Source organism: Notechis scutatus, chromosome 2 (genome assembly GCF_049901735.1).
Source record: "Notechis scutatus isolate UNSWTSFEM ecotype Mainland chromosome 2, rNotScu1.2, whole genome shotgun sequence".
Lineage (NCBI taxonomy): Eukaryota > Metazoa > Chordata > Lepidosauria > Squamata > Elapidae > Notechis > Notechis scutatus.
In genome coordinates, this window is record NC_142010.1 from 142,595,428 (window position 1) to 142,618,695 (window position 23,268).

The window sequence follows — 23,268 nt, forward strand, 5'->3', positions numbered from 1 at the left end:
CCGGCCATGCCCCCCCCCCCGGCCATGCCCCCCTGGCCCCTTGAGGTCAAAGACAACCCTGATGCAGCCCTCAATGAAATTGAGTTTGATACCCCTAGCTCTAGAGCCACCCACAAAGCACTTTACACTTACCTGCTAGGCGACTGCCTGCTGTCCTCATCCCTAGTTCTTCCTCCTACAAAAAAGGAGAAAAAGAGGAATGGTTTTGTTTTTAAGCACTGCACATTAAAAATGCCACCTCAGAAATGGAATAGGGCAGGATTTCCAAGTGGCAGATCTTTTGAATTTTGCCATTCATTCTGCCCGGTGGATTTCTGATCTGGGTAATTCTTCCAACCTAGCTGATGTACTCAATTCAACATACTGTTTTCCCCCCCTCATATATGTTGAGGCTGTTCTATGTGCGTACCATTGTGGTTAATTCCTAACTGCACTATTATTAGTCCAGGAACCTCTAAAAGTCTGTAGAGATTCTCAGTCATCCTGGTCATGGTGGTCCCGAAGATGCTTTTTCAGGAGGCAATTGGACTTCCTTGTTTTCTTCTTTGAAGACGTTTCGCTTCTCGTCCAAGAAGCTTCTTCAGCTCTCACAGGATAACGGGAAATGGAAGGATTTATATTCCTTGCAAACAGCTGGTAATTTGCATCCTTTTAGAGGGGTTGTTGAAGCACTTGGATGTTTATCTGTATCGATTCCTCAGGGTCACCTGAGTAGTGCTCCTACTAAAGGAGTCAGGAACACTACTCAGGTTCCTGTAGTAGAAGCACTACTCAGGTAATCCTGAGGACACAAATAAACCTCCAAACTTTTCAACAACCCTCTAAAAGGATGCAAGTGACCAGCTGCCTACAAGGAATATAAATCCTTCCATTCCCCACTTTCCTGTCAGAGCTGAAGAGGCTTCTTGGATGAGAAGCAAAACATCTTCAAAGAAAAAACACGAAAGTTCAGTTGCCTCCTGAAAAAGCACCTCTGGGACATCCGGGAACCTCTACTTTTTTTGGACTTTTCTTTAGCTAAGGTTATTTTTAATAGGATTGTCCTACGGAATAATATTTAACCACACACACTATCTAATATTCAAAGGATGTATTCTCTGCCTTCTCTTTTTTAAAATAAAAATCGCCAGGTAACAACAAAAAATGCTTTTACACCACCTAGATTATGGAATTCCCTCCTCTATTGAAATGTGACAAGCTTTAAATGTTTAATTGCACTTTATACGACTTTTAGTCAAGAAGCCTTCTTATAATTAAATTTGTGCCCACCTGTTTCCCTAGAGACATTTGCCTGATGTGCACTCTGTTATTTTTTCAGCATGAATGGTCTTTTAGTTCTCCTTTAAATTTCCTGCACTTCTACGGCTGGTGGCATTTTAAATAATTTTAATTGTGATATTTTTAATCTCTGCTGCTTTCAGTAGCTTTAACAGGACAACAGAGTTGGAAGGAACCTTGGAGAACTTTTAGTCCAGCTCTCCTCTCAAGCAAGAAACCCTCTAGCATTTCAGACAAATGGTTGTCCAATCTCTTCTTTAAAATCTCCAGCGTTGGAGCACCAACTTCTGGAGGCAAATCGTTCCACTGATTAATTGTTCTAACTGTCAGGAAATGCTGTTTAAATGTAATGCTTTAGGAAGTTTTTACACTGATTTTATCTATCTTCTACTATATTTACAGTAAATGTTAAGTATAAAGTACAAGTACAGTCAAACATTAGACAATATACTAAAAGGGCAGGATACCTATGCATGCCAAATTAAATTAAAATAGATCATCAAGCATAAACTAAATCAGATGCTATGAGAAAGATGTATAGCGAGACCAGAACCATGGTGGCGGTGGTTAGAATGCAGTACTGCAGGCTACTTCTGCTGACTGCCAGCTGCCTGCAATTTGACAAGTCGAATCTCACCAGGCTCAAGCTGAAGGTCAGCCTTCCATCCTTCTGAGATGGGTAAAATAAGGACCCAAATTGTTGGGGGCGATAGGCTGACTCTGTAAACTGCTTAAGAGAGGGCTGTAAAGCACTGCGAAGCGGTATATAAGTCTAAGTGCTATTGCTATCATCTTGCTCCAGCAAAAACAAAATCTCACAGTCCAAAAGGTAGCACGTCCAGTTTTGAGATAGGAATCCATCTTTAACATCACCGGCTTTGGAATAACTGAAGTTGCAATATGCTGATAGGAAGTTACCTTTGTTTGGTCTGGAGTCTCAGCTGCTTTCCCTTCTCTGTGCAGCGCCATTCTCTCCCAGAACTCAGATTCATCCCCAGGTTCACTCTCAAAAGGAGGAGAAGGGGCTGGGGTCACTGATCAAAGAAGCAAAGCAAAGGGCATTAAATAAGAGGAAAACATCCAAGCTAAGCATCTCTATAGTGCCCTTGAACCAGGCATTTGTGAACCAAGATGATAGCATGTAGAGAACTTTGTATCCTATTTAGAGGTTTCTATTTAGAACTGTGGTGGCGCAGTGCTTAGAATGCAGTATTGCAGGCTAATTCTGCCAAATGCTAGAAGTTCGATTCTGACCAGCTCCAGGTTGACTCAGCCTTCCATCCTTCTGAGGTCGGTAAACTGAGGACCAGATTGTTGGGGGCAATATGCTGAAACAGTAAATTGCTTAGAGAGGGCTTTAAAAGCACTTTCAAGCAGTATATAAGTCTAAGTGCCACTGCTATTCTAGTCACTAGGTTTATAAAAAAGGAAGCTGTCCAATCATTTTGAAATTGGAGGCATGATGTGAAAGCTGGTTCTCACACTGTTAAGAAATTCAGTGAAAAGAGTTAAAAAAAACAACCCAGGACCTTACCACCTTCATTTGCTTATAGAAAAGTTTCTCATTTGAAAATAGAGTATGATTGTGCGGTTACTTTAAGCTTCTTTGTAATAACTCTTACTAATCAGAACTCTGGGATTAACCTTTTCCCACCCAAGATGCTATACGAGAAATTCAATAAATTGAAGATAATGTAGCGAATAGAATAATCCAAGTCCTAGGCTCGTAACTATCAAAAATGAGAAAAAAGGTGATATAAGCAAGCACATGTCCCTACATATAGCTTCTACAGTCATTTTTTGACACTGATTTTTAATATCTAGTTCAGCCATTTTAAGTTGTATTTTTGGGCAATATCACACATAAGGAGTGTGGACTTAAAAATAAGTCATTAACCTGGCCCATAATACAGGGGTGTCAAATGGGCCAAATGCGTCACATGCAGGCCATGCCCACCCCAGCTCCACAAAGGGGGAAAACGTAATGAAATGTCACATGACGGCAACGTGATGCGGCGTGTTTGACACCCATGCCATAATACAAAAATTTTAATTTTTCTTAGAGAAAGGAACTAGTTGTCCTCAGCTTCTCTTGCTAAAGCACTGCCCCTTTGTCCATAAATTAGAATCAAAATATAAAACAGAGCACTGAAAGTATAGTGAAATGCTGCAAGCAATGATGATATTTATATTTGAATTGGTAAACATTATAGATCTTGCCCTGTCCTGATGGTTGATAAGTTAGGAAATTTTTATTTAGCCATTTGAATCTGAGATGTGCAGCTCTTATTCTACAACCAAAAGTACTCTTAAGTTATATCTGGAAGATTCTTTTTTTTTTTAAACTTTAAACAGTAAGAGAGATACTCTTTGAGTCACTCTGGTTATGGATTTACCTTCTTCCAAAAAATCAGATCAGTACCTGAGTTTTATTTCAATACCAGGATAAATCCAGGCTATTTCTCCCAAGCTTTTGAGATTTAGTGGATTTTTTACGGTTTAGTACTTCATGGCCTTACACTGATCTGTTTTACTGACTGACATTTTCTTGAGATCTGTGGTTCAAATACTCGTCTTTATTATTTAATCTATTTTAATGGATATCTATGTTATGTTTTAAGAATTTATATTGTATTGTTTAATGATAAATTCCCAATGCTATGTTCCTTTTACTTGTGAAGCCTCCTATCCTGTTCCTTCAGAGCTTTCAGTATTGTTTACATACAATGAAGAAGGCAACCAAGTAGAACCCCTATTTTTCTCTCCTACATCCAGAGAGTCTTAAGAACTATGGAAATCACTATTCTTTAAGAATATGAACCTGGACTTTTATTTGGATACTCAAGCTGGATGTTGACAGTTTTATTTGGGAAACCCTTAAAAATAAAATAAAAAACACTCCATTATGCATTTGTTAGGAGGTTGATATTTTTGTCCATTCTCTGTTCTCTCTCTGCCTACATGTACAAATTGTTGCCATTCTTGATGGAATTTGGCACTGAAATCCATCTATGTTAACTAATTTCAGTGATACTTTTGTGAGTCTAATTTAGCATTCCCCAATCTAGTGCCCTCCAGATATTTTCAATAACATCACACAGAGTGTGCTTGGGTTGATAAGGGAATTTGAAGGCCCCCAAGCTAGGGAAAGGTAACAGTAGCTTACCATTTTCATTGGAATCCTGAGTTGCAGTGCTGGCATCTTGCTCATTCCACAGCTGTGTGTCTAGAGTCTTCAGCTCTTCCGAAATTTCCTCCACTTTGCGCTTGGTATCAGCTGCAGCAATTTAAGACATTAGATACTTCATAAAACTCTACCTCCCACGAAGATATCTGATCATTGAAAAGACCATCATCCTAACATCAAGATTTTCTCCAAAGGAATTACTAGCTGATTCTTTGTTGCAAATATTGCATTGGGTATAGCTTTCTTTTTACAATCTAATCAGAACTAAAGGAAAGCTGAGAAGCAGCAGCAGCGGCTGAAGAAGCTTTAAACGGACAATCCCTGACACTACACCACCCCATGGTCCTCAGACTTATAGGCTATTCACCCTGCTTGCACAAGGTGGTCGTTCAATACTCTAAGCAGCATGGATCTCCCACGCCTTGCAGTTCTATTAATTCTTTCTCTTAAATGTCATGTGGGTGCAGGACATTCGGCAGAAATGCATAGACTTATTCTACCTGTTTCCCTCTAAAAAGAAACATAGATACATTCCCCCACCGCCACTAAACACACCTCAAAAACAGGAACCTAACTTAATAGTTACACTAAACCAATCTCCAAATCTGAATCATTAAATGACTTCATGGCTCAGATAAAATTTGTAACCTGTTCTCTGAACCGGGCTCTCGCTTCCCTATATTCCCCCTTCCTGTCATCCACAGAAAACAGGACAGAAGGACAATCTGTTTTTTTCCCCTTTCAACCTGAGTGTAATGAATTGGAGTGGTCTATATCCCAATTTAGATACAGGGATATGGGAGGATGTAGGGAGTAGAATCTTCCAAGTCCTACAAACCCATCCTACATAACTATCAAAAACAAGAAAAAAGATGATATAAGCCGGCACGCATTTGTGCAAAAAGCTTCTGCAGTCACTTTTTCACACTGAATTTGGGCACAATTTCAGGGAAACAATATATGAGGTCTTGAGTTTTCACCCTCCCTAAGGGAGATATGGAAGGGCTTTCTCCCTCTTTACTGACAGGATTTACTTACATACTTGGGCCTTGACATATTCCACATATTCAGCAGGGCTGAGGGCTGGGTGACAACGGATGGACTGAGGGGTGGCTGTGGATGGCGGTCGCAGAAACGGGTGGTGGCAGATGCGGGTGGTATGGATTGTCAGCACATAGGAACAGGACTGGGGCTCATCAACACGGGCAATGTAGTCTCCCGAACCTTCCTCACACAAAAACTGGAATCAAGGTAAGGAAGAAAAAAAACACCCAATGATGCTATCTTATATGAGAGTTCAACCCTTTGGGATGCTGTAGACTCCTGTCCTCTGTTCTATATGACTCTCACAGGCAGCATTTCTGTAGGGAATCAAGCATCAACATTTCCCATCCTATCCTGAGACTGCTTTCATGAATTGGGGAAAAGGGAAGCAAAGGGAAGAAAAGTTGGATCGCCTCATTTTGAAAATGGCAAGCAAGGAACTGAAATCCCTCCAAAAGAGTAAAATTCTGTGCTTGTTAAGAATTTCAGCCTAGATCAACAACTAGTTTAGTTGGCCTATTCAATTCTCCGCCCCCCTCCCCCCGAAATGCAGAACTACAAATGAAAGACGGGTTCTAAGAAGGAAGGTAAGGCAACCACAAGATAAAAATAAGCCTTTCAGTCAAGCAAGCAATCAAGCATCTCTTTTGCCAACAGTGTGACTAAAGGTCTTTTTCCAGTGCTTCCCCTTGCAGGAAATGTGGAGGCAACAGATGAGCACAGTCTTATAGCTATCACTTGGGCAACTGAAGTTTCTCAAGTCTGCCCTACAGATACTGATATACACCTACATAAGAGGGAATATTGCTCTGTCAATATCAATACAGCTTTCTTCTCCCATAGCTTTCTGCCCAATTCCATACCCCGAGGTCCCTTTCTTCTTACCCTGACTTCAGCCTCCCTGGGCTTCCCATTCAGGTTACACTTGGATCCATTGACGTAGGTCTGACTGTGATACCGCTTCAACTTGTGCTGTTTTGATGCCTGCAGTTGGGATGAGAAACGAAATCAGAAAACTCTCAGGCCACATTTCTGGGTTCATAATTTAGAAGTTATTTGCTTCAAACTAACGGTATCCTCCCCCTCCCCTACACAGCTGTAAAATGTAAATTTATTTTTTTTTCAAAAAGTTTTTTATTTTTATTTTTGTAAAAAACACAAATCCATCTTTCAGTTATACAGTGTACATATCTTGTGTACATATTGATATTTGTATACATTTCTCACTAAGTTTACATTCATATTACAACCTATTCAACATTATATATCATTGAAACAATATCATTTAATTTTTACTTTATTTTCCAACCATTTATAAAATAAATCCCAAATCATATTCCATTTCTTCTTTGTTCTTTAATTGCCAATGTTAACCTACTCATTTCTGCACATTCCAATATTTTCTGAATCACCTCCTCCTCCATTGGAACCTTTTCATTTTTCCAATTTTGAGGAAATACAATTCTAGATGCTGTTAATATATGTATAATTAAATAGGTTTTTTCTTTACTATAGTTCTTGGGTAAAATCCCCAATAGAAATATCTCAGGCTTTAAATCTATATGTTTTAGAATCTTTTCCAACCATGCATGTATTTTTGTCCAATATCTTTTAGCTTCTGTGCATGTCCACCAGGGGTGGGATTCAAATATTTTAACAACCGGTTCTGTGGGCGTGGCTTAGTTGGTGGGCGTGGCTTGGTGGTCATGTTATTGGCTGGGTGTGGCCAACTCAATATCACTCATATTGAGGCACCCATCTCCTCGCCTGGCCTCTCATGACTGTGGGGATGTTGCAACAGTCGTAAATGTGAAAAACGGTCATGAGTCACTTTTTTCAGTGCTATTGTAACTTTGAATGGTCATTCCACACAAGCAAAGAACCAGCAAAAGAGGGGGAAAAAATTCCAGAGAAGTTCCTGAGACAGGAAGTCTAGTTCTGCCAGTTTCTGTAAGCAACACCAGAATGTTTCCTTCCTGCCTTCCTTACAGGATTAGGCCAGTAATTTCTTCCAACAACCAGTTCTCCAAACTGCTTAGATTGTTAACAACCAGGTCTAGCAAATAGGTGCGAACTGGTAGAATCCCACCCCTGATGTCCACCACATATGGTAATATGATCCAGGTATCCGATGACATTTCCAGCATTTCGCTGATTTGTCTTTAAACATCTTTGCCATTCTTGCAAAATGTACATTTAGAGCCAGACTTATTTAGGGGGGTGGGAAAAAGAGGATACACCCCAAGAATTCTTGCAATTTGTCTCTAGAAAAACACAAGCGATTTTTCTTGTGGTCCCCTGGATATATGCAAGGGTAATTATCAATAAATAAATGGTATGAAGGTCAGGGAGGGGAAGAACCAGATTACTGGGGATTCCTCATGGTACAACAAGTTAGAAGGCATACTGAGGCAATCCTTGGAGTAACACATCAAGACCTGAAGAGATCCCAACCCATTTTTTTTTTTTTTTAAACAAGTTTTATTAAAAGTTTCAACAACAAACAAATCATTACATATTAAATCTTTCCCTGTCTTTCTACAATAATTTCCCCAATATTCTCATAAAACACAAACAAACACAAACAAACATAAAAAAATCTTTTAGTAAAGTACCTTGGCCCCAGTTACCTCTCTTTGCATGGGCTAAAATAATAGCGCATATCACTCTTCACAATTCTATCTTATTTAATCCATCTTAATTAAATCATTAAATTTGTATCTTTTGCCCATTCATTATCCCTCTATCTCTTCTTATAATAAAAAGAATTTCTCCTGAAATCACTAATCAGAGTATGATGCCTTTCTATCCTCCCCCTAAGTTAGTAAAATTAACATTCAACATAACAAATACCCAATTTGGTTCTGCTTGGTACATTCTATCCACCAAAAATGTTTAAATACATTGTATCCTCCTTTCCTTCGATATTTTATTACATTTCAAAAATCAATCATTATTAAAAACTTCAACATTTTAATTTCTTATTAAATCTTAAACCATTCTAATTTACTATTTCAAATATAAATGTTACAATACCATCTTCTGTACCTTAGCAGAATCTTTCTTACAGAAATTTATATTTCATCCTTTGTCTCTAAAAAAATCCCTCTTCTCCCATCCAATTTTAAAGCTTTGAGGCTTTTCTCCGCCTTTCCCCTTTCTTTCTTCCCCCACCAAATCTTCCTACCCCCCTTCTTCTTCTAACCTCTACCTTGCTGGGATCCCTTCTCTGTTGTGTTCCCTTTTTCTCTTGTTTGTTATCATTATATTTACTTTGCATCATATTTTTCTCTTTCTCAAATGTTTTTTTAGATCTTAAGTCCTTCATTTTCCTTGCTCTCTTCCTTCCTTCTTCCTTAGATAAGTTTTGGGATTCAATGAAGATGGCGTCTTCGTCTCTTCCTTGTTGTTCTTCTTCCGTTTCCATCTGTTCCATTGTCTGTTGGTAATTGACCAGCGCCATTTCTAGAAATAGAAAAGCTTTTTCCATGCCATCTTTGCAGGCTGCTTTTATTTGCTCATATTCATCCCTCAGGTCTTCAAAAAGGAAAGCCATTATAAATAAATCTTTTCTTTTCTTTATTCCTCTTCCTTCTTACACCAACCAAATATTCCGAGAGAAAGGCAAAACAATCCCAAAATCCACAATCCTCAATAAATCCAAGCAAGCCAAAATTCCCCCTTCCTCTTCCAGGGGTGGTATCAAACAAATAAAAAAAAAAAGAGTCCAAATCTATATTTTAAAGCCTTATTAAGATTATATTTCTGTCCTCAAGTCTTCAAGGCATCTCCTCCAACAAGATCCAAATTTATATATTTTCTTTATCCTCTCCCTTCCGGCTTAATTCCGTCGGGAGGGAGAGTAAACTTTCCCTTCAGCACCTCAAAATAGCCGCTTTTTTTTTCTCTTGTGGAAAAAAATCATCAAAAAACCATCTTTTCCAGGAATTAAATTAGATAAATCTCAAAGCCCTGGGTCAACCAAGAAGAACTTTCACTTTCAATAACTTTCTCTTCTTCCTCCTGCGCATACTTGCCCGGCTGTCAACTTCTTTGTGGCGGCCATTACGGACCGCCGCTGCACCGTCCTGGTAAAGGGGGTTCTGCCGGCCAGGGAGGGGTCTGCAACACCCCAAACCCTTCCTCCGGATCCCCCTTACCTTCAGCTACCCCTGCAGGGCAGCCTTGCTCCGCACCCGTCCGGGTCGGAGCCCCAAAACGGCTAGCGCGGCAGGGATCGCGCAGCTTCGTGAATCCCTACCGCTCGCGAAGCCGACAAACCGGAAACTCAGATCCCAACCCATTTTGTTGCAGATCATTCAGTGAAGGAAACCTTTGGCCCCAAACTCTCTCTATCATGAGGCAGTAGCCAATGAGAAACCCAACAACCCTCCTAGCCAGCAGTTCCACAGAAGAAAGAAAAATTAAACAAAGAACATGTCTGGACTGCACAATCCACTCCCTACAAGAGGAAATTTCATTCCTTTATTTTGTATTATATATTTCTTGGTCTCCTTCCAAGATCACTAAAGGCTTTTTACAAAATAGAAACAATATAATTTAATATCAAACTATAAAATGCACCTTACATTTCACCAATTTTAAATTTTAAATTAGCTATTTGGAATAAAAATACTATTTTAAAAAAAAATAGTATAAAACGAACTGTGTACCATTTAAGTACACAGAGCATAATCAAGTTCATAAATTTACAGAACCAGTAAATTTTCACTAAGCTGGAAATAGTCACTTAGAATACTTGAATTTAACCCTTTGTTTCATTCAGAAACATGCATAATAGAAATTCAGAGCATTTAATGGCTCCTAGACATACTATACTTCTCTATAGTAGATCAGTCTTTGATACCAAGGCACTTAACATTAGCAGATAGGGAGAGAAAAGGACAACTAAGAAAAGAGTGAAGTAAAATGTTTCTAACTTAATTCTAACACAGAATTTGGGAGACAGGAAGTTTAATGTGTGTCTAAACTCTAAGTATTAATCTCAGGAATATCTTATTAAGATTATGCCGTGGGGGGGTGCTAAAGGTGTTGAAAACACTCACCTTTGCTGTTTCATTGTCCCAATCAAATGCAGACTGGTAATACCCAAGATAAAGAATATCACCTTTGACTTCAGATTCTGGAAAATATAAGGGGAGTTTCGAGTCAGTAAGCAAAACTGAAAGCTAGAATCTCAAGAGAGATTCCCCCACCCTATGTCTAATGATAGGCATGTTAGCTGCAGCAACAACACAAACAGTTTTGTAGTACCTTAAAAACTAACTATCTGTGTATGAGATTCTTGATTAAGAAACATAACATGAAATGAGAAGTTTCGTTTCTGCAACCTGAGGCAAAAAAAGGAAAGCAAGCCAAACAGACTGTACAATTCCACCACTTCCTGTACATTGACTGTAAATTGGCAAACATTCAAATTGGGCCTTATCAGTTGTACAGATGTTATTAGGCTGCACCCAGCATCTTCCAAAAAAGATCCTGATCAATTGTTGCTTCCCCCTCACCCCACCCCCATTTCTAGAAGCCTAAACTCTACAACTACAGAATGCATGTTTCCAAACTTAAGCAAAAACATAGAGACTTCGCAATAGGTTTCGTTTTCCTAAAAGCATGAGTTTTTACTAAGAATGGAAGCTTGTTGTACTATTCAGTGAGATTTCAAGATTCTAGAAAGTATGTAGCAGCAAAATTGTTTGCATATATTTTCATTCAAGCAAACTGAGTGAGTCCTGGATTTGATCAAATACCTCTGTAATTAAGACTCTAAGAAACATCTTGCCTTGTGAAGAGTCCTTGAAACCACACACCAGATTTTAATAATGAAACTTAATTGTTATGGATTTTAGATTTTTCAATCTGGACTACCACTCCCTTACATTTCAACCACAAATGCAATAAAGGAGAAGATCAGTACCTTCTATGTGGTATTGCTGGATGTGTTTCCCATAGCAGAATTCATATGTCCACCAGTCTTTAGTCTTAAGAGAAAAGGGAGAAAGTAAAGATCAAAACAACCGACTGAAATGAGAACCCCTACAATCAGAATTCACCTAAAAACAAAGGTCAGAAACCTGGCGCCTTCTTGATCGTTTCACTCCGACTTCCATAATACTCAGCCCCCAGTCAAGTTTAGGAAAAACTGTCCTAAACTATCAGCACTGCCAAATTCTTCAGCCAGAAAACTCTAGGCTATGTATAAAAAAAAGAGAGTGAAAATAACGCACTGAATCTTGCTGAAAAATTTTAGATACTTGTACAATTAAAAAATCAAGTCTACTTGGAATGGGAGAAATGAAGTGATGGCAGTGAGTTTGGCCTTAGGATGCAACTGGCATATTCAACCCTCAGCTGAATAATGGGTAAGGGTGGTGTTTAAAATAGGTAAATTCCAGCATCAGTTTGTTTAAATGGTATGGTTTTTGGTGGCCAAAGTTCTCTAAGAGCTCTTTTTTTCAGGCACCATAGTTATAGATGCAGGGAAATATTAAAAATATCACTTCTGTCTGTATCAAGCAAACCTCTTTGTTAGAAACAATTGTGGGGAAAAGATCCATCAACATGGCATAAATGAAGAAATAATTAGTTTCACAGTAAGCTGTTTACTAAATAAGATGCCAGGGTCACATTTCCACAACATGCTTACCAAGGACAAATAGGCCACATAAATTTCTATCTGTGAGGTCAGTTACTGTTGGGTTTGGACATTGGAAAACAAATGTTATGGTTCCTGCACAGATTCACTGGGTGACTTCTGGCAAGTCACTTTTCATTTGAGCGTCAATTTCTCCATCCATATTTTTGTTTTTGTTCTTTAAAAAAGGGACATCAAGGATTCATTCCCAAAGATTTGGGGGAGATTAAGGAAATAAGAACTGTAAAAGCATTTCACATTACTATAATGTGATCAAGAATAATGACAGCTTTTACTAAACTGACCTTGTTTTCTGTGTTATTAGGATCAAGATTATCACTAATCTCCAGGAGAGATATGAGAAAGCAAATCCTTTGACAAAAAAGCCCATCCAGTAAATGTTTTCCAAGTCTTTTGTTTCTGCCTAAGTTTCCCAACGCCCCCTTAATTTCAAACCCATCCCAAAGTTACTTTAATAAGGCAGGGAGCTGCTTCCATTGGTTTCAGCAGTTCTGAGATCCCAAGTCCAGTGTAACTCTGTGGATCCTCCTCTTTGTCTTGATGGATCTTCATTGCAGCAGCTGGAAGTCGGCACTCATACTTCTGCTTATATTTGGAAGAGATGGTTACTACATCGGTGGCCTTACTCTAAAGAGAAATAAAAAAGAGAGGTGGATAGAGTTAAGAATTAACTATCGGTAAAAAGAGGATAAGGGTAGCAAGTGTCAAGGGCACGGAAAGAATGGGACTCAGGGAGTGGAATTTTGTAATTTGGGCATTCTCAAGCCCTTTAAAAGTTATGCCACAAATCTATGAAAAGCTAAATGTGAATCTGTTCCCTTTCGGGTATTTTTCCCCTCAGTGTATTTATTTGTTTTCTGGGATCTTAAAAGCCGACGATTCTACTCATCTGCTTGCTCCTAGAAGTTCTGATATTATTTCTTTGGCAAGGGAAGACCCACTGTGAAAATTTGGGGGGGGAGGGGGGAGAGGGAGGGAAATAGACCTTGTCCTTTCCAAATTCTGTGGCAAAAGCTCCAGAAAAATTCCATCTAATGGACTACTAGGCTCAAATAGCAGCACTAAGCTATTTCTTTCCGTCAGTTTTCATTTCACAAAATTAAAGAATGTACACACTGAATGTGGTTTGTCTATCAGATTGCAGACTGAGGACTCAAACATGCAATCCACATCCAGACAAACCAGGTAATGGACAGTTAGCACCACCCATTGTTAAAATAAAACAAGTTGGATTACATTAGGAAAAGCAAAGGTAAAGAACAGAAGCTTCCATTTCCCCCCAAGTAATCTCTAAGGAAATCTGGAAAATATGAAGTTGACACAGTCCAGGAACCCTCAATTTTGCTTCAGGAAGTCCTGCAGAAATATGTTTATGTATTGCTAAGCCAAAATATTGGGCTACGTTTGACTGGTTTTCTATGTTGTGCTAAATCTCATTTTCTATATCCCACATGTGTTAGGGAATTCTTTTTATTAATATTTCAAACTGGTTTCTGGAAAACATATTTTCCGTGGTAGGGTTTGTAATTAATGCAAGTCTCATTATGGAACAGACCAGTATCAACTCATGAACTACTGTCTGGAGGACTGGATTTTCTCTTATATCAAATTGCCTGTAGTATCATCATGATTTAGATAGGTCTGTAATGTATCTTTTTCAATATCGAATGTTTCCATGTTTAATATTTAAAATTAAGAAAGCTTTGAGAGCCCTATTTCTCACACCCACCGTGGATCTACAGAGTGGATGCCAGGTGAGACGCTCCTTGCAAGACAGGTGATATAGCGACAGCAACCATGAAGCCATTACTCCTAAACAGTGGAGATGATGGCAGAGTGTGAAAGTCTCAGGTGGGGTTCTGGGAGAGATGATTGGAGACTTCCAGCATTTAGCCTCTGAGCTTAGCTATTCTGCTACAGTACATTTTTAAAAAGTGTTATGCTCTCCTTTGCATAGGTTTTTACACAATGCTGTAAATCAGTTTCCAGCATGACAATTTATCAAATAAATTAGGCTGGGAAAAGACTCCCAGGCACTTTCTCAATGAATAAGTACTGCAAGAGTTAATTATCACCATAATTTTGAAACCTCAATTTATACTAGCTTGATGATTAAACCAATATATAAGTTATGGGATTCTAACTGCAACTTTGGAACCTCTCAGCTTTTATATAAACTAAATTGAGTGCCTGTACAATATACGTACTAAGACATAGTTAGCAATAGCAATAGCACTTAGACCAGTGGTGGCTAACCTTTTGGGGCTCCTGTGCCGAAAATTGTGTGCGTGTTTGCACTTGCATGCCAGCACCCAGAAGGCAATGCGCGCGGGGGGCCCCACGGCCTCTGTGCATGCACCATGTGTCTCTGTGCATGCGCACGTGATCCTGTGTGTGCCGCACAGCTCTGCGGATGCGACCTCCACATGCCCCACGCATATATGCGCATGCATCTCCTACGTACCCCGTGCATGTGTGCCAGATACTCAACAATCAGTTGTCAGGCAGGCGGCAGGCGTGCATGCACAGTGGGGTTCTTCTGGGAGACCTCTTGCGTGCCGGCAGAAGTGGCTTTGCGTGCCACTTCCAGCACGTGTGCCACAGGTTCGCCAACACGGACGTAGACTATACCGCTTCACAGTGCTTTACAGGCCTCTCTAAGCGGTCTACAGAATCAGCCTATTGCCCCTCCAAAATCTGGATCCTCATTTTACCGATCTCGGAAGGATGGAAGGTTGAGTCAACCTTGAAATGGTGAGAATCAAACTGTTGAACTGCTGGCAGCTGGCAGTCAGCAGAATTAGCCTGCAATACTGCATTCCAACCACTGCGCTACCATGACTCTTTTAGCTCAAACTATTGCTGAAGGAAAGAAAATTGCAAGTTATAGGATCAAGCTACAGGTAGTCCCCGATTTACAACCACAATTGGGCAAATTTTGAAACAAGAGAATCTCTTCCTAGTTTCCCTAATCTCTTTTCATAACACTTCAAGTTATATAATCAAGTATGCATCAACAGAGCTAAGTTTAATACATGCCATCTCTGTGCAGCACTATGAAGCAAAATATTTAAACATAATATCGAGTTAAATGTTGTCAGGTAAGTCCACGTTAATCCCTCACCAAATGTTCTGCCCACAACTTCCTCAAAACTGGATCAAGGAGGAAGCAAGGAATCCACTCTTTCGTATCCAAAATATTGGGAGAATGAAGGGAAGAAAGGAAGACTGGACTCTGAGCACCCCGCCCTAATTAGTTTGCTTAACACTTAAAAAAAAAACACCTGCAAGAAGTTTCATGTTTATCACCATATTCTGTGCATTAGAGAATAACTTTAATTATTATTTTAAATATACACTAATCGACAAAGATTAAAATGAAATTTTGTGACATAAAGCTCTCAGAGGGTCACCTGATTCCCGGTCCAATCATGTCTAAGTCTAGGGAATGGTGCTCATCTCCGTTTCTTGGCCAAGGGAGCCAGCATTGTCCAAAGACATTTCCCGTGGTCATGGGACCAGCATGTGAAAGGCACACAGAACACTGTAATCTTCCCACCAAAGTGGTACCTATTAATCTACTCGCATTGGCATACTTTCGAACTGTTAGGGGGGGCAGGAGCTGGGGCGAGTAATGGCAGCTCACCCCGTTGTGCGGCACTCTGGTGTCAAACCCAGGCTGACAGCTTTCCAGCTGACAAGCTCAGCGTCTTTAACCACTGAGCCATTGCGTCCCCTCTTAATTAACAAACCGCTGTTTTAATTAACAAATTGCTGTTTAATTAACAGCAATTAATAAAATAATAATATTTTGTTCTTAATATAACACCAGCATCTTAAAGAAACAATAATTTAGCTCGTTGATATTCCTCTTAGCCTTCAATTTTATACATCACGGTGGTGCAGCGGTTAGACTGCAGTACTGCAGGCTACTTCTACTGATTGCTGGCTGCCTGCAATTGGGCAGTTCAAATCTCACCAGGCTCAAGATTGACTCAGCCTTCCATCCTTCCGAGATGGGTAAAATGGGGACTCACATTGTTTTATTAAATTATTTTGTGATATCTGCAGAAAACTTCACTTATGTGAAATATCAGAAGCAAAACAAATTCAGAATAGCTTTTATATTTCTACAATTTCATTTCAAAGCTTGCCTCATACACTTTAGGATCCCTAATAGAGTTCAAAGAACTGAAAAATAAACTCTCTTCCCCCATGAAAGACAGCAAGTCTGTTAGATTCAGTTATTTTCACAGGGAATTACAGGCAGTCTTTGATTTACTACCACAACTGAGACCTGAGCTTCCATCTCTAAGCAATATGTTTGTCAGGTGAGTCATGCCCGATTTTACAACCTTTTTTTTTGTTGTATTCATTAAATAAATCATGCAGACATTTAAGTGAATCCAGGTTCCCCATTGATTGCTCGCCAGAGGCACCCTGGGAAGGTCGCAAATGGCGATCACATGACCCTGAGATGCTGCAACCATCGTAAATAGATGCCAGTTGTTAAGCATCCAAATTTTGATCACATGACCGTGGGGAGGCTGCGACAGTGATAAGTGCAAGGACTGGTCATATGTCACTTTTTCAGTGCCATGGTAACTTCAAATGGTGGTTAAATGAATGGTTGCGAGGACTGCCTGTATCTCTCCCACTTTTCTCCATCTGCCGCAGCACATGGCAAAGGAATACAGGTAGTCCTCAACTTACGACCATAACCGAGCCCAACATTTTTGTGGCGAAGTGAAACATTTGTAAAGTGAATTTTGCCCTACTTTGCGACCTTTTGTGCCACATTTGCTAAGTGAATCACTGCAGCCGTTAAGTTAGTAACACAGCTATTAAATAAATCTGGTTTCCCCATTGACTTTGCTTGTAGGAAGGTGACAAAAAGCAACCATATAATCCCAGGATGCTGCAACTGTCATAAATAAGAGTCGGTTGCCAAGCATCCAAATTTTGATCACGTGACTGTGGGGATACTGCAATGCTCATAAGTGTGAAAAACGGTCAAAGGTCACTTTTTCAGTGCCGTTGTAACTTTGAATGGTCACTAAATGAACTGCTGATAAATCAAGGACTACCTGTATTGCTGAGGGCAGAAACATTGTTTTGGAGGCATCACTCAGGATTTTTCTAAAAACCCTGACAACCCTTCTAACAACTCCTGCTCACTGAGCCCACAGGCCTCCTATCAGCTGAAAAACGAGCAGCTGTTTGAGGCCTGCTTCCAAGGAACTGCCTGCAAAATAAAACTTTGACTCCCTTCTTTCAACAAAAAGGCAGCAAAGATGCTTGTATATCACAGCCCACACCTGTTTCCCAGATAACAAAGAGGATTTATAAAATATTTCTGCCTGATTGCTCAGGAAAAAAGAAAGAAAGAAGAAAGCCGCCAACCCATGCATACCTAAATGTAGAGAAAGAAAAAAATCTCACAAGGCAAATTGTTATTTCGTACACCTGCATTAAGTTGGCAGGATTTACATCTTGGAGGAGCCTTTTAGTTTTTAATGCACCACTAATTTGAATGGCTGCCAGCATGCCATTGCTTTTCAGAACACAACTTATGCAGCGTCCCAAGGGTCATCATTTAGCACAGTAAACACACAGCAATTCCAAACATCCCAGAAGGCCCTAACAAGAAGTCAACAGTGTCTGTGAGTTAGTTAATTAACATTTTCCTTTCAGAACGTCCCCTGAAACAATACTGAGAATTGCTATAGGTGCCCATTAAAATTTAGCACTTCAGAGTCAAAGAAAAAAATATGCCACAGATTAGGGGGCGGGAGGGAGAGTGGAAGGACAGGGATCTCACATAGTACATGCTGTCAAATCCTTAAAGCCAAACATACAGTAAAACAATTCTGGGGGAAAAAATGCCACAACTTTAAAGTTACTGCCAATAAGTGAGGCTTACACAAGTGTCCTGTTTAATTAAAAAAAAATTTTTTTTTGCTTTGAAAGTGAAGTACCACACAGCCCTAATATTTATGGAAAATAGCTGTAATAAATAAATCCTATTAGTCAGAAATTTTACCAAATGATTCAGGATCACAATGACAAAAATTAAAAATTCTCTGAAGATTCTTGTCTCTTTATGCAACTACTTTAATAATCAGTAACCACAGTAGGGACGTGGTGGTTCAGTGGCTAAGATGCTGAGCTTCTCGATCAGAAAGGTTGGCAGTTCGGTGGTTCGAATCCCTAGGACCGCACAACAGAGTCAACTCCTGTTACTTGTCCCAGCTTCTGCCAACCTAGCAGTTCAAAAGCATGTAAAAATGCAAGTAGAAAAATAGGGACCACTTTGGTGGGAAGGTAACAGCACTCCGTGTGCTTTCGGCGTTTAATTGTACTGGCAACACGACCACGGAATTGTCTTCGGACAGCGCTGGCTCTTCGGCTTTGTAACAGAGATGAGCACCGCCCCCTAAAGCCGGAAACGACTAGCACATATGTGCAAGGGGAACATTTACCTTTACCACACTAAACTTCACAGCCTGTATATTAAATGGCACCTGTTACCACAAGCATCTCTCTGTCTACAATACCATTAGGAATAAAATATTAGGATCACTATAGCATTAGGAAAACCAATTCACAAAATAAGCAGATGCTTATTAAAATAAGTGTCAGATATCAAAGAAGAGCACCAAATCTTCCAGTTCTCTTTTATGGTGTTGGGGGACCACTTTAGCAGACATATCGCCTTTCACCGATTATGAAAATATCTGAAAAACACCTGTGCTGAAAAACACCTGTATTGTAAACAAAAGATCCATACTCATTGCTTATTGACATAAGAATGTAATCTAAACCCCACTAGGGTGGTTTGGCTAAGGCAAAATCTGATGGACATAATAATAGTGGAAGAGGGAATAAAAATAATAAAATATTTAAAATGTACAGCAAGCAAATTAAAGCAAGTTTGGGAGGATGGGAGTTTCCAACTCCATGGCTGAGTTTCTGAATACTTGGTTTCCCAGGAAACATAATCCTTCAAAGAGCAGCAGATTGACATTTACAAATGCACTAACTGACAAAACTGGATTGTAAAGTTGCCTACTTCCATGATTCTTAATTAAAGTACTGCACGGAAGATGCCAACAGCTAGGTTGCAATCAGTTCAGGAAAACATCTGTGCCAGCACAGCAGAAAGAATCACACATTTCATTCAAAATTTACTGGCCATTTTATTTTTTCTAATAATTATCTTTCTTTCCCAAAAAATCCCAAAACCAGCTTGGCCCCCTAATTTCAGCCATCTGAAGTTCTTTAGTTTACCTTACCCCAATCAAGTATTTCCAAATGGTCTGTAAATAACACACACACACACCCAAACATCCTTGGTCAATGGTCATGGATGATGGGAGCTGTAGTTTAGCTAGCAGGTTGCCACATTTCTTGTAAGTAAAGCAGAATGGGCAGTGTGTGTGTGTGTGTGCGTATGTATGTGTGTGTGTGTGTGTGTCATAAAGCATATTTCTTCAGGGATAATATGGTAGAAGCATTGAAGCAAGTAGGGAACAAGGATTCTTTTTAATGTCCTTCTTGTCGTTCTCTTTCCTCTCTCACAAGCAGTAAGCTAAGCCTGATAGAACCGTATTGCTTAGCAAAACTCTGAATTTGCTAAGGGCATTTGAAACAAAGCTGACCAATATAGGTAGCCCAGAGTGGTAGGTGGCCCAGCCTGGATGTAAAGTAAGAAATGACCATTACAACCATTATTACAAGCTATGTGCCTTCTCCTAGAGTAAGACAACAAATCAAGAAGCAAGCTAGTATAGAAACCACTTGGTTTCAACAGGTTTAAGGCAACCCTTTTCTAAATTACAAAGGAAATAAATGGCAAGAGTGCTCAAGCTACCTCTAGTAATAAATCGATTTCTTGTGGATTATGTACAGCACAGATGGTGCAATCCTCAGGTATGATGATGCAACTCTTGCCAGAGTAGTAAACATAAACCCATTGTGACACATTGCTTAAGTAAGCAACTATTTCCCATAAGGGCAAGGTTACATACTATAAGCAGCAAAGAGAGCACCAAAAGAGTTGATAAGGGCCTGAAATGGCCACTGTTAGCACCTGACAATGCTTAATAAGTATAAGAACGGCTTAAAAAGTCTCAAAAAATAAGCATTAACAAGATCCTGGCAGCTTATGCAGGTACTGGAGGAAAACATGTATAAACATACCCACACTAAGGAGAAGGCACCATCGTATTAAAACAGGGCTGTATTTTAAAACTTCCTAAATAAACCCATCAAGTGGCTTATTTGTGTGCTGTTGCCGTGGGAGGGGAGTTTTTTTAAAAATTTTGTTTCTATATTGTGTTTTTATTGTTTGTAAGCCACCTGAAGTCTCTATATAAGTGGCTATATACATTTTCTAAATAAATACAAATAAAAGTACTGTATTACCTTACTAATATTCCCTATTTGGGCTAATTATAGATAATTCAGATAATAACTCAAGAGTCGCTTGTTGTGTACCGTTAATATTAAGCAAAGCCGAAACTATTTTAAAATGATATTATTATTCTCTTCAATACTTTGGTACATTCCTTCAATTGTTTATTCACTATATATCTTAGATATTGCTTTAAGCACAAAAATGTCTAATCCAATGCATTGTTTAATTCTCTTTAAAACAGAGATCATGATTTGAGTTAGATATATCCATTTAATGGATATACTTTAGACAAACATTTTTTAAATAAAATTTTAATTACATTCTAATTTAATCTACTGTAAATCCAAGGATATTGAATGTCCAGACATTATACTCCTTATATACACACTTATAAATATTTGCTAAAATAATTTTAACCAATTCTTTCATGGTTTTAACTTAATACTTTTTTCTAATCCAACAATGAACGAAATACTCAAAAGCATGGTTTAAATACCTGTTTAGAATAAGTTTGATCCAGCAATTGTCTCTCTCCCCTTTATAATATGGGAGGCTGTTAAGAATATTGTATATAGGAATTACTTCTATCTCCCCTATCCTGTAAGTGGCCCAGTGGGAATATTATTTATTGTGAGAAAATAAATTGCAGGAACACCAGCCATGTCATTATCATTTCTGGAACATATTATTGGATAGACTCTGACTCTATAAATAACTAACTATATATTACAGATGCAACAGTTTTCAGAAGCACTTATTTACCAATGTATCAAAGTGTCTATATTTTTAGGAAACTCTATAAGTTCCATTATATCCTGATAGTGCTATATAATCAGAATAATTTTCACAATGAAAAGTGAGTGACCTTTACACAGCAATATCTCAGATTATAACTTTTTATATTCCACACCTGAAAACAAAAATCTTAGCATGTAACATTTTGTATAACGCCTGTTTCTAAAATTAAGGATTACATTACTCCATATCATATTTCCATCATGAGAATATTCTACCCAATCTTTACGAGGTAGTGCATGATTCTAAAACTGGAAATAACCCACTTCAGCCTTATTTCAGCTCCAATTACTTTATTTGTGACTGTGACACACTATGAATGTCAAAGTTGGACTTCAAAGAAAATGTGTTTTTTTTTAAACTTTGGTGTTGGAGAAGCCTCCTGATACTATAAACTGCTAAGACAACAATGGATCTCACCTGAGGCACAAATGATACTCAAATTATCCTAACATGAATGCATTGTGGAAAAAGCTAGGAAAAATGAAGAGGATGACAGACAGTAATGCAGATGGACTCAGTTACAATGGCAATGATTGCAACCATTGGGAGACTTGCAAGAACAGGTTAGAGATAGAGATTGTCATCTCTATTCTCTCTATGTGGTCGGCTGGGTGTCAAAAGTGACTTGATGGCACAAAAACTAATCCATTCAAACAGGTTTGAATTTGAGAGGCTTTCTGCACATAAAGGATATTCTGAACGACACACGGTCCTGAAATCAAGAATTTAAAATAATTAAATACCCCCTAAAACGGTTTGAGGAGTTTTACAAAAGCAACAGGGTGGTGGTGATAGCAATAGCATATTTCAGAGAAGAAATTACAGATCGCTAACAAATGGCACCACCACCTAAAAGTTCACAATTTCCCTTGTTTTGCACGGATTGCAATGCTCTGGACCCAGTTAAGCATTCCAGGTTTCTCCCTCTCTTTCATTCCTACATACACACATTTCCTGATGTTGGAAAGAAACACCCCACAGACTCAAATTTGCCTTCTGAACAAAAGAAAGAAAGAAAAAAAGGTGGCAGGTTGGGTCCTTTCGAGCCAGCTGGTTACAAAACCGCATTTTCTCTTCCGCAAAAGGTTAGGGTTTCCGTGAAGTCCGGAGGATCCGGCGGCACAAGGGCCGAAGCTACAACACGCACGTCACAAGGTTTTTTTTCCTTTGGGTTCCGCTTAACGACCGCTTTAGATACCTGACATTCCGCCGGCTTCCGCTTTCCAACCACCCTCCACCCCACCCCCAATTCGGCTCCAAATCGCTTTACCTGCCCCGCCATCACAGGCTCCGCTCCGATCTCGATGCCGTATTTCAGCTCGCTGAGCTCGTGCAGGTTCAAGGTGCCAAAGGACTCGCCCTGCTCCAGCACCGAAAACGCCGCAAAGAGCACAAAAAGGGCGCAGGAGGCCGACAACCGAGGCACCACTGCCGCCATCTTGCTCTCACGGCTCAGTCCAGCCCTGAGTGACGGCGGCTTCGGTGACTCCTTCCGCCCGTTCTTTGGAACGCCATCCATCAATTCCCAGGTTCTGGGAGATGTCAGTTATCCCATGAGGGTTTCCTATTGGCCGTGGTAAGGGAAGTGACTACGACGGGGTGGGTCTTGAAAAAAATAACCCTAGAAAAACTGGATTGGGTCGATCCCCAAACCAATCACGTTGGCGAGCGCCAGTACACGCTGCGGTTGAAAGCATCTGTTGAGTAACAATTGGCCAAAGTAAAGTCATCGTAGCAACCAATCAGGACAACGAGCGCTTCAGTCTCGGAAGAGCGCAAGTGCCCGGTCTTATTTTATTTGAAAAATCCTGAATTTGTGGCTGTGCAACTTCTTAGTATCTGGCAGATGTTACAGGATAATAAAAACAA

The 23,268-nt window shown here is 39.5% G+C and overlaps 1 protein-coding gene across 2 annotated transcripts in view; it reads right to left on the minus strand.

Annotated features, from left to right (window-relative positions):
- The window catches only part of OS9 (OS9 endoplasmic reticulum lectin), a 39,369-nt gene extending 16,501 nt beyond the window's left edge, over nucleotides 1-22,868 (minus strand). For both annotated transcript variants that reach the window (XM_026673937.2, XM_026673935.2), the window contains exons 1-9: nucleotides 22,670-22,868; nucleotides 12,633-12,809; nucleotides 11,445-11,508; nucleotides 10,576-10,652; nucleotides 6,395-6,493; nucleotides 5,504-5,705; nucleotides 4,445-4,555; nucleotides 2,197-2,312; nucleotides 133-175 (exon numbers count right to left, since the gene is read on the minus strand). In XM_026673937.2, the coding sequence (XP_026529722.1) occupies nucleotides 133-175; nucleotides 2,197-2,312; nucleotides 4,445-4,555; nucleotides 5,504-5,705; nucleotides 6,395-6,493; nucleotides 10,576-10,652; nucleotides 11,445-11,508; nucleotides 12,633-12,809; nucleotides 22,670-22,837 (1,057 nt within the window). In that variant the 5' untranslated portion in view covers nucleotides 22,838-22,868. The remainder of the gene's footprint in view (nucleotides 1-132; nucleotides 176-2,196; nucleotides 2,313-4,444; nucleotides 4,556-5,503; nucleotides 5,706-6,394; nucleotides 6,494-10,575; nucleotides 10,653-11,444; nucleotides 11,509-12,632; nucleotides 12,810-22,669) is intronic.
- Nucleotides 22,869-23,268: the final 400 nt, after the last annotated feature.